The sequence below is a fragment of the Phaethon lepturus genome, unplaced genomic scaffold (assembly GCF_000687285.1).
Source record: "Phaethon lepturus isolate BGI_N335 unplaced genomic scaffold, ASM68728v1 scaffold2311, whole genome shotgun sequence".
Classification (NCBI taxonomy): Eukaryota; Metazoa; Chordata; class Aves; order Phaethontiformes; family Phaethontidae; genus Phaethon; species Phaethon lepturus.
In genome coordinates this window covers 42,515-53,982 of record NW_010519616.1, presented here as the reverse complement: position 1 = coordinate 53,982, position 11,468 = coordinate 42,515, and the positions used below count along the sequence as shown (strand labels likewise).

At 38.8% G+C, this 11,468-nt stretch overlaps 1 protein-coding gene across 1 annotated transcript in view; it reads left to right on the top strand.

Moving 5' to 3' along the window:
- Positions 1 to 8,509: 8,509 nt before the first annotated feature.
- The window catches only part of LOC104616143 (MAGUK p55 subfamily member 7-like), a gene marked incomplete at its 3' end in the record, with an annotated part of 40,426 nt that continues 37,467 nt past the window's right edge, over positions 8,510 to 11,468 (top strand). Inside the window, exon 1 of the mRNA XM_010297094.1 lies at positions 8,510 to 8,548. Within this exon, the coding sequence (XP_010295396.1) occupies positions 8,510 to 8,548 (39 nt within the window). The remainder of the gene's footprint in view (positions 8,549 to 11,468) is intronic.

Below are 11,468 nucleotides of genomic sequence, written 5' to 3'. Positions count from 1 at the left end.
ATATATTATTTAAATATATATATTTAAGCTTCTTTATAGTCCCTGTAAAACACTGATCTCAAAACCTGAGACATCATGATGTCTTCAAAGTGGTACAAAATTTTAAAGGTCAACTATGCCTCCTTTTTAAAGATTTTTGCACAGTCGATTATTCCACAGTTTCCAAAGTGACAAGCTGCTTTTCTCTGAAGGGGTAGGCAATGCCAATGGTTTATTACAAGAGGAACTGTTGGAGCATCAAATTCTGTGATTCTGTGATTCTGTAGGTAGTTCCTTAGTCACTGTTCATGTGTGTTTCATGAAGCTTTAGTGGATTGAGTCTGAAGACAGCTCATTTGTCACAACTGCATCTCCCCCTCTCCCTTTTTTTGTCTTCTCTTTCTCTCTTCCCCCACTACCTCTCTTGCTCCCCCTCCTGCACTCACTTTCTCTCATTCACTCACTCACTCTTGCGGTCTGTTCCCTGGAAGCGTTAAATGCAATGTGATAATCGTAGTGGGATTTCAGGAAAAGAAGTGCCTTACCCTCAGCGTGGTTAATATGACTGAACAACGGCAGTAACTCAGCAAATGTCTGTCTTTGGCTGCAGGAGGAGATGGCCAGCTGCAGGGTACCAAGCCCTTTGCATGGCCAGACTGCCTAATCCTGCGCAAGGCACACACATTTCCCTGCCTTGCATAGCTTGCTGGTGTTTTTGTGAGTTAGGGGAAAGAACTGACAGTATGCCTGATATTTTTGCCTACCCATTATCTTTTCCATCCACCTTCTCATGGCAAACATGCCTGGGAGAGATGGTAAATAACACCACTCCCTCCTCCCTCACGTTGACCAGAGAACGTGCGACTCTCTTTCCAATTCCTCCCCAGAGATGCCCTCGAGTCTGTTCAGCTGTATCTGAGATTACGCTATACATTGCGTAAGGTTTTCTAGCCCTTCACTACTAGGTTGATGGCTGGAGAGAGTTTCTTTGTTTCTTTCCTGCTAGATACTTGGGGCAAAATGATGCCTAGAACAACTCTTTCCTGCACATCTGAAATTACTTGGGATAACTGAGATCTTTTCTAATGATGTTGCATAGGCTTTATCTAAAAACATGTATATGGCTTAAGTTGGGATTGACTTAAGCTGGTTCTCTGTTATTCTGCAGGGGGAAACTTTCCGCTCCTGACCTGGCTTATAACTGCAGTGTCAGCTGGAGCCAGCAGGAGAGCTTCCACTTCCCTACAGCTCTGCTCTAATGTTCGTGGTACGATGAAGGATGGGTTAGGATGAGGTTACTGCACTACAGCACTTGTGGAAACAAGTTTGGTGGTGTAAAGGGACAGGTCTAGGAAGATGGCTGTAACTTCACAGGTTTGGTTAACATGCCAAAAAAGGCTGGGAGAGGTTTTCAGCAATTGTCTGGTTAGGTGAATATTTGTTTTGTTGAATATATTTCTGAGTGTTTGCATCTGATAAGTAAAGCTTTGACAAGTTTGTGGTGTTCATGGTTTTCATCCATTGACAAATGTTTGAAGCAAGAAAATTATTTCTCTGAGGCAGTTATATTTGTCAGACCTGAGATTTTCAAAAGTTCTTCCAAGGTTTTGTCAGGTGAATTTTCTTTCAGGGAAAAAATTAATTGGGCATTGCTGGTCTTTTTTAAAACTGGATGCAATATCCAGTTACACTGAGTGGGGTTTTTTCTGCTGTAACATGTGGCAGCTTTTACCATAATTAAATGAAGTAATAATGGTTGTGGTTTATCTCATCTGATTAAAACAGAACTGTGGGAGTAGAGCAGAGCACTTAGCTCTGGGAAATCAAATGGATTTGTTTCTATACATATAAGATACTGCATTTGTTTTCTAGATTTAAAATAAAATTGCAGAGTCCCATGGACACAGGTCAGCAGTATCTATTGTTTTTAATTTCCAACATTGAGTAAAGACTTAAAATCTACATTCTGTAATCTTGCTATACCTTGTTAAAGATATCAAGAAATAGGACAGTATTTCCACACCTTAGAACCTGAATCCAGTTGAACGCAGTATTTGGTTGGTTTTGTTTTTTTTTTTTAAGCAGCCCAGAAATTAACTCTTTGAAATGTATCTTATCTCTCATTCAGCAAGCTAAGTACAGCAATGGATATCTTCAGCACTTGTCCATCAGAACCACAAATGTGCAATCAAATGTTTGCAATCAGTTGAGAAAGATAACTGTTAATATATGTTTACACTTCCGGCATATATGTATGTAAGTTTAAAAGGTCTGCTGAGTTGGTTGTTAAAAAACAGCATGTCAAAGTTAGAATGATGGTAAAAAACCAGATATACTGAAACTTACATAGCTGTGCTTGTGTTTCTTAAAGCTGTGAGGTTTATGGGGATTGCTGTGATTTTCTTTGGTTGTTTTTTTTTCAGTTGCAATAAAACATATACCTTAAAGATACCTTAAAAATACAAAGATACATAAATTCAGTGTCAGGCTGGGCCAGCCTGCTGGCAGTGCTGCATGGCTCTAGTCTGAATGGTGTTTGGACATACGTGGGGACATGGTTGGGTGATTTGAAATGCCGGTAGATCAGGCTTGGATCTGCCTGCCGTAGCTCTCTGTAAACATATTTTAGATTTCTGAAAGTGAAAATTTGGTCTTCCAAAATTTCTGTGTTTCCTGGCTATTGTAGCAGCAGCACTCACCGACTGTTTCTGCGTTGCAGCGGGACAGGCTGTGGAAAGCCCGTGTGTTGGCAGCATCTCCAGGTCTTCCCCTCTCCTGCTCAGGTCCCACAAGGCAGGCAAGACCTTGATGCCCCTGTACAAACCTTGCTGAGCGCAGGCGCTGCCTGCCGGCCTTTCTTCTCATGGATGTTTAGACTTTTTTTTTTTTTTTGCAATCCTTTCCATTTGTTCAGCGCAGGAGCTGGTGCTTTTAATGAATTGCATATTAACCCGTATAGTGCTACCACCATTTCCGTTACAAGCGTTAGGTAGTGTGGTGTGTCTGTTACAACCTCACATGAACGAGGAACGGGGGGAGGACTGTGTTGCTGTATGGAAGGTTGTGTTCTCTATAACTCAGGCTAATGGGCTGCATGTGAAGGGGGTAATTCCTGGCCCGGGTGGAGTGGGTGCTGCACCTGCTCTTGGATTTTTCCTCAGTTCCTGGAGTGACTTTTGTAATTCTTGAGGTGTAACCATGAATCACATTTTTTTTAAACCTATTTCAAGCTTACTTTGCTTATTATATGAAGGGAGCATTTAAAAGACAGTTTGTGTTTTCAAGATTTGGAGTTTATATTTCAATTTCGTTTTGAAGTATAGGGCATTTACATGGAAATTATATGGTTTTATACATGTTTGAGTGAGCGCAATGAGGAATTTCCATACTGTTTTCCATGTGTAAAAGAAAGGAACAAATGTCCCTTAGCTTCCTTGCCTAATGACAACATTAAAGTTAATGTGTGCTGTAAATACACAACGTAAACATCTCTCTTACAGGAGGCTTTTTTCCCCTTAATATTTTCCATAGCATGAAAACTAGAATAGATAGTGAGGACATTAATGATGAAAGGATGTTTCTGATTTAAGGGAAGATGTTTCGACATGTGCTTTGGTAAAAAATATGAACAATAGGATAAAGAAGTAAATATTCTCAGCTTTAATGTTATATAATTTGGAGAAATTTAAGGAACTTACGTGACAGCAAATGGAATGTATGTGGAGAGGGGAGTTGCACAGAATGTTGAAAATAATGACAAAAATTTTAAAAATTATGATCCATCAGGTAGGCACTAGTGCAATTGAGAGAGATGTCTTTATAGAGTAATTTGGCTTTTTTATGAATCTGAAAGTATTGCTATTGTCTGAGAGCACTCCATTACCTTTTTTTTTAAATTAGCTATATTATCAAGAGACAAAGTACTTTATTTTTCATTGCTATGCAATCGTATAAATTGGAATAGGTAATTGGAAGGCTAGGATTCAAGATGTTAACACAAAGTATATCTGAAAGGGAATTTAATTCTGGATTTTTAATGGACTTGTCACAATCAAGTTAGCAAAATGGTCTTATCTGTCAGCAGGGACACAAATGGGAATGGAGGTGGACACCAGAGTTACTCTGTCAGTTATGGGGCAGAACCCCAGGGACAGACACTGTAAGAAAGGAGACGGACAGATGATCAAACTAGAGAACAGAAGACTTTAAAGCTTTCAAATTCTCTTCCACTTTTACTTAAAAAGCTTTCTTGAACAGTAGCTCTCAGTTCCTATTCTAACAAGCTGGAAGAAGCTGTGTTCTTTTTGGGACAGTGCCATAGCACAAGGGCATAATTGGTATTTATTTTTAAAATTATTTGAAATCTGAAAAACTAAAACAATTAACTATAGGAATTAACATTTTAGGTATTTATTTTGTTGTTGTGGCTGTAAACAAAGATGACTATAAAAGGAATGGACCATCTTTTAGTCCATTGAACAATTTTATCCCAGATATACTAACTTTGAGACAGGCTTGGGATATATTCAGATCTGACTTGCTCTTAACGTTGTGTTTATAACAGCAGTTAGATTCTTGATCATTACATATTGTAATGAGCAATTTACCATTTGAAGTTAATCCCTATTAGGGTAAACTTAGTTTGTTTTTAAAAAGATTTAGTGTGTTTTTAAGTTCATATAAAGTATGTCCTTTGTGGTCGTCAGTGTAATGGGCAGAACAATAATTATTTTAAAAGCTTATGCCACTGTGCTAAAACTATTCTGAAGGATGTTTATACCTCTTAACAACGCAGAGGAAATTAAGCTTTTTTTTTAGCCTCCTAAGGATGCCAGTGGTGGTTCTGCCTGTTTCAGTGGAGTATATCTTCCGTTTATGTGCTCTGAAAGGTTTGCCAGCTGCTAGTCTGAAACATAAACCAGGTGCCTAAACAAGGGCACAAGGCAGGACTGTGAATGACTTCAGTGCATCATGGTACACAAGAATGTAAAGTATTTGGATCGCTTTGGGTGCTGTATTTGTAGCCGTAGAGGGAACAAGCGGTGGACAACCTTGAAGTATTTTTCTTGGCTTCTCTTTCATTACTGTAGAATGAATAGAATTTTGGAAGTAATTTTAAGATAACTTGCAGAGTGAAGGGAAAACCGCTTTCGTATGACTAGGAATGTTTTCAGATTAACTTATCCATGGACAACTTCAGTGTGCTGTTCCGAGAAAATACAGATTCTCTAAGTTGTTTTCAGGTTTTTTTAAAATCGCTTTCAAATGGCAAAGATGCATACACCAGAAAATTGTAAATAGGATTTATGTTTGCTGTTTTATTTGCAATTCATTTGAGGTGTACTTGACTTTCAGTTTCACAAAGCATAAAAAATTTGTGTTTGTAAACATTTTCATCTGGTAAGTACCTCCTTGGCTTTCCTTCAGAATAGAACCATGAGCTAAACAAAACTAAAACTGCAGATAATGAAACCAGAGCACTTTGTTCTTTATATTAATGTTTCCTATATTTGTTTATGTTTCTTTTAAAAAAGAAATAGTGCTGCTTTTAGCCTGAAGCATACCTTTTCTGTTGTCCTATCTTGTTCTGTTTTTCTTGTATTTTCTGGGAATTTTGTAAATTCTAGCTTTTATTTCATAAACAACTGCTGATACTTTCATCCAGTCCCTTAGCTTCCTTGCCTAATGACAACATTAAAGTTAATGTGTGCTGTAAATACACAACGTAAACATCTCTCTTACAGGAGGCTTTTTTCCCCTTAATATTGTGTTAATATTGTTAATATTGTCCCCTTAATCCCACTGTGCTAGCTTTGCACAGTGGCCTAATAGACTATTCTGATCAAAGTGCTACTTGTTATCTTAAAAAAACATTTTAAGCCTTTATCAGCAGAGCCTTCTAAAGCTGCCTTACAGTCACTGGCAAAAAATGACAATATAATTTACTGTGTAAGAAACAGCAGGCATTTTTCTATAAGAACTTTAAAATACAAAGCACTCAAAGAAAATATTGTGCTATAATAATATAAACCAAAATCTGTTTTTACTTTGAAAGGTTAATGAAGCATTTCTTGTAACATGTAATTAAAAAAACTTTAATCTAAACTTTGTCCTCTTTCCAACATTTGCTTTGTAATTAGACTCGCTGAGGATTTTCTATCAGGGCTTTTTCATTGAAATACATGCGTTTTGCAAAGTCAACATTTTCCATTGGAAATTGTTGGGATTTGTCTACAACTGGGTTTTGCATCTGGAAAACCCAATACAAATTTTAGGTCAGTTAACATCTGAGCTACATTTGAGCTGTTACTGTATCTCAAGCTCTCGGAGGACCTTTTGGCCCTGTCCCTTTAGAGACCTGCCTTCTCAAATACACCTATGTGTTCTATTTTTGCTCATGTCCTTGGAGACCATTCCTCTCCTCTTTATGGAATATTCATTCTCACACATGGTAACACAGACTACAATATGTGTTCAGGAAGCATCGTTTCCCATGATTTATAACTACTTACTCATCTGTAGTCCTTGAGGTTTGCTGGTTGAGCCGATTACAGGAGTTCTGCTCTTATATTAAGATACTTTGCTGTATAAACTAGTTTAATTTTATTAATATGGTGAGCTGGAGTACACTGTATTTCATATGTCAACTGAAAAGTCACCTAGCTAATCCTCATTTGTAAAATCAGGTGCCACTAATTTGTAAATCAGCAAAAGCCTGCTTGATTTTTGATGGTATGCTGTGAAGTACCAGCAGTGAGAGAGAAATATTTATTTGCCACCTAAGTAACATACCCAAATTATCACAACAAGAAGCAAGGACCACAGCACCGATGGTTTGATAATGCTGGTTGATGGATCACCCAGAGGTGTTCTGAGCATACCAGCTGTGAAGCTGGGGGAGAAGGAACAGAGCTGGGGAGAACTTTTGCTGGCAAGCAAATGAGATCCTTCTGCCCAGTGTTTCCTGCCTTTAAACTATTTGCCACTTTGGGAAGCCCTCCATCATCATTATGGCAACCTTATTAGAGGAAAAATAGTTTTATTCTTAACCCTTTCCAGCTTCAGGCCTTGACTTCCTAATTCCATTTCCACTTGCACCCCTGATTCAAAGGAGTTTTTTATAAAAAACTTGGTTTTGGGTGGGGAGCACTGGGACAATATGTTGCTGTCTTTGTTTTTGGAATGTCCCTGTTACTGGAACAAGTTAAAAAAGTCCTTGCAAAAACAGCAAGAAAAGGCTTGATTTTTCACACCTGACAGGCAAAGAAAATCAGAAAGCAGTTGTGGCACACTCTTAATGTGGTAGGAGCTGACAGAGCATACATATAACAATATACAACATATCGTAAGCATAGATATAAAATTATATAAAGGAGATGAAAGAATACTGCATGAAGATATTTAAGTAACAACCATCGCATTACCCTGGAATTGCTTTTCAGGTCTGTCTCTTGATAACTCAGATGATGTCCAACGGGCAGCTTGTCTGTCAATCTTCTCACACGTGTGCGTATGAGAATGCTTGCTAGCAGCCAACATACAATAAAACAAAGTGAATGATGTAATAAAAATGAAGGAAGGCAGGTTGGCAGCAGAAAAGAAAAGATTTGAAAAATAAATCAAAGAAATTCTTTGCTAATATATACAGACGTACCCATGTGAAGGAACCAACTCTAACCCATGTAAGAATGTTGAATTGCATACACGTAACTATAGCACTCACGTACAACACATTAACTTTGGCAATATTACTAGATATGGTAATTTAGGAGGAGGAAAAAATCGCTATGGATAAAATCACATCCCATCAAGTAACAATTCTATTCAGATAGTGAAAATGGAGACCTGCACAATATGAAGCAAATAGTCCCTTTTTTAGTTGTCATCTTTTTATGCTGCTTTTTCCTTCAGTGGTGCTTTTCCCTTGCATTTGCCAGACCATATTCTATTTGAACTCTCCATTCACTTATTCAACAGTCTCCTCTTTTCTAGTTCACTAATGAATCTTCAATAGGGACCCAGTATGGTCTCGTAATAATTTTTTTTCCACTTTCTGCTTATTTTTGTATTTCTAGTCAGTGGCAAGACTCTTTTCCTGTGACTATGTAACTCATAAATCTATAAGTACCTTTATCACAAATAGTTTGGAAAATTGTAAGCTTTTTTCTTATACCTGTGTCGTGGTTTAACCCCAACCGACAGCTAAGCAACGTGCAGACGCTTGCTATTTTGCTGGCCTTTTAAAAAGAATGTTACTATTTAAGAGGCAGGATTTATTCTATCGCACCACATCTATTTTAATATTTTATAAATCTTTATTAAGTACTTATAGAAGATTTACTTATATGTAATGGTGAAGATAATACTCACTGCAGCTTTTCAGTTCTCCAGAATTATATCTGCACTTAGGGCAATTGATATATGGAAATACTATTTCTACTGTTCAGTACAGGAAAGATCCAAAGCAGGCAAAAGTAATCAACTTAAAAACTAAACTGCTTCAATATTTTTAGTTAGGTGTCCATATCGTATGAGTGCTCTGTATTTAAGACCTCCTTATCGTAAACAGGTATGTTACTATTTTCTGAAGGAATTAAGTATATAATCATAGAATCGTAGAATGGATTGCATTGGAAAGGACCTTTAAAGGTCACCTAGTCCACGCTCCCTGCAATGAGCAGGGACATCTTCAACTAGATCAGGTTGCTCAGAGCCTCATCCAACCTGACCTGGAATGTGTCCAGGGATGGGGCATCTCCCACCTCTCTGGGCAACCTGTGCCAGGGTTTCACCACCTTCATTGTCAAAAATTTCTTCCTTCTATCTAGTTGAAATCGAAATCTGCCCTCTTTTAGTTTAAAACGGTTACCCTTTGTCCTATTGCAAGAGGCCCTGCTAAAAAGTCTGTCCCCATCTTTCTTCTAGGCCCCCTTGAAGTACTCGAAGGCTGCAATAAGGTCTCCCCGGAGCCTTCTCTTCTCCAGGCTGAACAACCCCAACTTTCTCAGCCTGTCCACATAGGAGAGGTGTTCCATCCCTCTGATCATTTTGGTGGCTTTCCTGTGGACCCACTCCAACAGGTCCCTGTCTTTCCTGTGCTGAGGGCTCCAGAGCTGGATGCAGGACTCCAGTTGGAGTCTCCCCAGAGTAGAGTAGAGGGGCAGAATCCCCTCCCTCGACCTGCTGGCCACGCTTCTTTGGATGCAGCCCAGGACAGGCTTGGCCCTCTGAGCACATTGACAGCTCATGTCCAGCTCTTCATCCACCAGTACCCCCAAGTCCTCCTTGGCAGGGCTGGTCTCAATCCCTTCATCCTCCAGCCTGTATTAATAACCGGGGGTTGTCCCAACCGAGGTGCAGGACCCTACAGTTGGCCTTGTTAAACCTCATGAGATTCACACAGACCCATTCCTTGAGCTTGTGCAGGTCCCTCTGGATGACATCCCATCTCTCAGGTGTGTCAACTGCACCACTCAGCTTGTTGTCATCTGGAAACTTGCTGAGGGTGCGCTTGATCCCACTGTCTAGGTCCTTGATGAAGGTATTAAAGAGTACTGGTCCCAATATGTACCCTGAGGAACACCACTCATCACTGATCTCTATCTGGACATTGAGCCGTTGACCATTACCCTCTGGATGTGACAATCCAACCAATTCCTCATCCACCAAACAGTCCACCCATCCAATCCATATCTCTCCAATTTAGAGAGAAGGATGTTGTGGGAGACCGTGTCAAAGGCCTTACAGAAGTCCAGATAGATGATATTGGTAGCTCTTCCCTTGTCCACTGATGTAGTCACTCCATTACAGAAGGCCACTAGGTGGATCAGACAGGACTTGCCCCTGGTGAAGGCATACTGGCTGTCTCGAATCATGTCCCTGTCCTCTATATACCTTAATATATCCAGATTCTCTTAACCTTATGGATCAGTAGATTTTTTTTCTTTTTAAGACTTTAGACATCATGCTGTTGTCATAAAAAGGCTGTGTCATTTCTAAAAGACACTTTTTCAGAAAGGGCAACTGCAACCTCAGCTTTTACTTTTCTTTGACTTATATTTTCATTTGGTTTCTGGGTCTTCAGATGATTTTCAACGAAGAAAAGATGCATGCTACTGCTGTAGACACTTAGTATTGTCAGGATGCTGCCACTTCTTCAGAAAAGGAATTGATCAAGGAAGAGTGTTCCTGTCTCGGTGTTTTCCACTCTGAAAACGATCTATTTGTGCTCTTGAAAGTTACGTAAATAGGACTTAAAGTTTCACTTCAGCTACATGAATCACGTTGCGAACATAAAAGAGATTTCGTTCAGATTCTTCACCATTGATTTAAAATCAGAGCTTACCCTGCCATTATCCACTGCTGAGGAAAAACATAGGGCTGTCATCTGGAAGAATATTAACACCTTTACCAGATGACACGGATGGGCTCTGTGTTTCTGTGAACACTGAGAATAGTTTGACTTTGGAAACGTCTCCAGGGGCTGCGAACAATGAGCCAGAGGAAGTAGGAGTCTGAAGGTGCGGAAAGTTCACTTTTCTGTTGGCTGTTGCCGTCTGGCTACCAGCTGCAGGTAAACCCATCAGTTCAGACTGGTGAATCTGAAATCAAGAAACTGTGTATTCAGTCAAGGAAATTACCCTTTTGTGAAAGGAAGTTCATATAGTCATGAATAAAATCCACCATAGCAAAGAGGAAGAAGTAATATATACTGAATACTGATCCAACTGAGATGTTGCTATGCTAAGAACATTAATATATGGTAGATATTAAGAACACAAAACCACACATGAACAGTATGTGTTTTCAATATTTTGAATCTCTACTGTGACCCAACTGCATCAAAGTCAAATTGGAAGAGAAAAGGATTTAATTGCCAGCTGGACAAGCTTGAACTAGAGGGCAACTCTGGTTTAAGTACAGATGGGATAGTTGCAAGCATGGAATGTCTTTTCTCTTTTGTGCATACCTAACTGCTGTCTTCTCATGCAATATATAATTTCTAGGGAATTTATAGAGAATATATAGGAAAACCATAATATTTAAAGGATGGAAATAAATAAATGAACGCTGATTTTTTTTCCCATGAATTAGTGCACACATTGGTTTCCTGATTACAAACTGAAAATCATGCTTAATTTAAAGGACCTTATTCAATTTTTCTTACTGTCACTGTCAAAGGTTTTTTGCTTATGTCAAATGAATAGTGTAAATGATTTTCAGTAGCAAAAGGAAAAACGTGTTGATTTCTTTGGAAGTTAACTGATTTCTTTAACATTATATACTGTACATATTTACTTGGGAATTTAGTTTAGAACAGAATATCTCAGATTTTTGTAGAAAAGTAATTAGATTATTGCACCTTCAGAGGAATAATATTACTTTTCTGCCTGATAAGTGGTTACTGTAGCTTGCGTACTCACTTACTGGTTCTACAGCCAAAAAATAAAATTCAGTCCTACTGTTACCCCAGCCATCCTCTAGCCGCT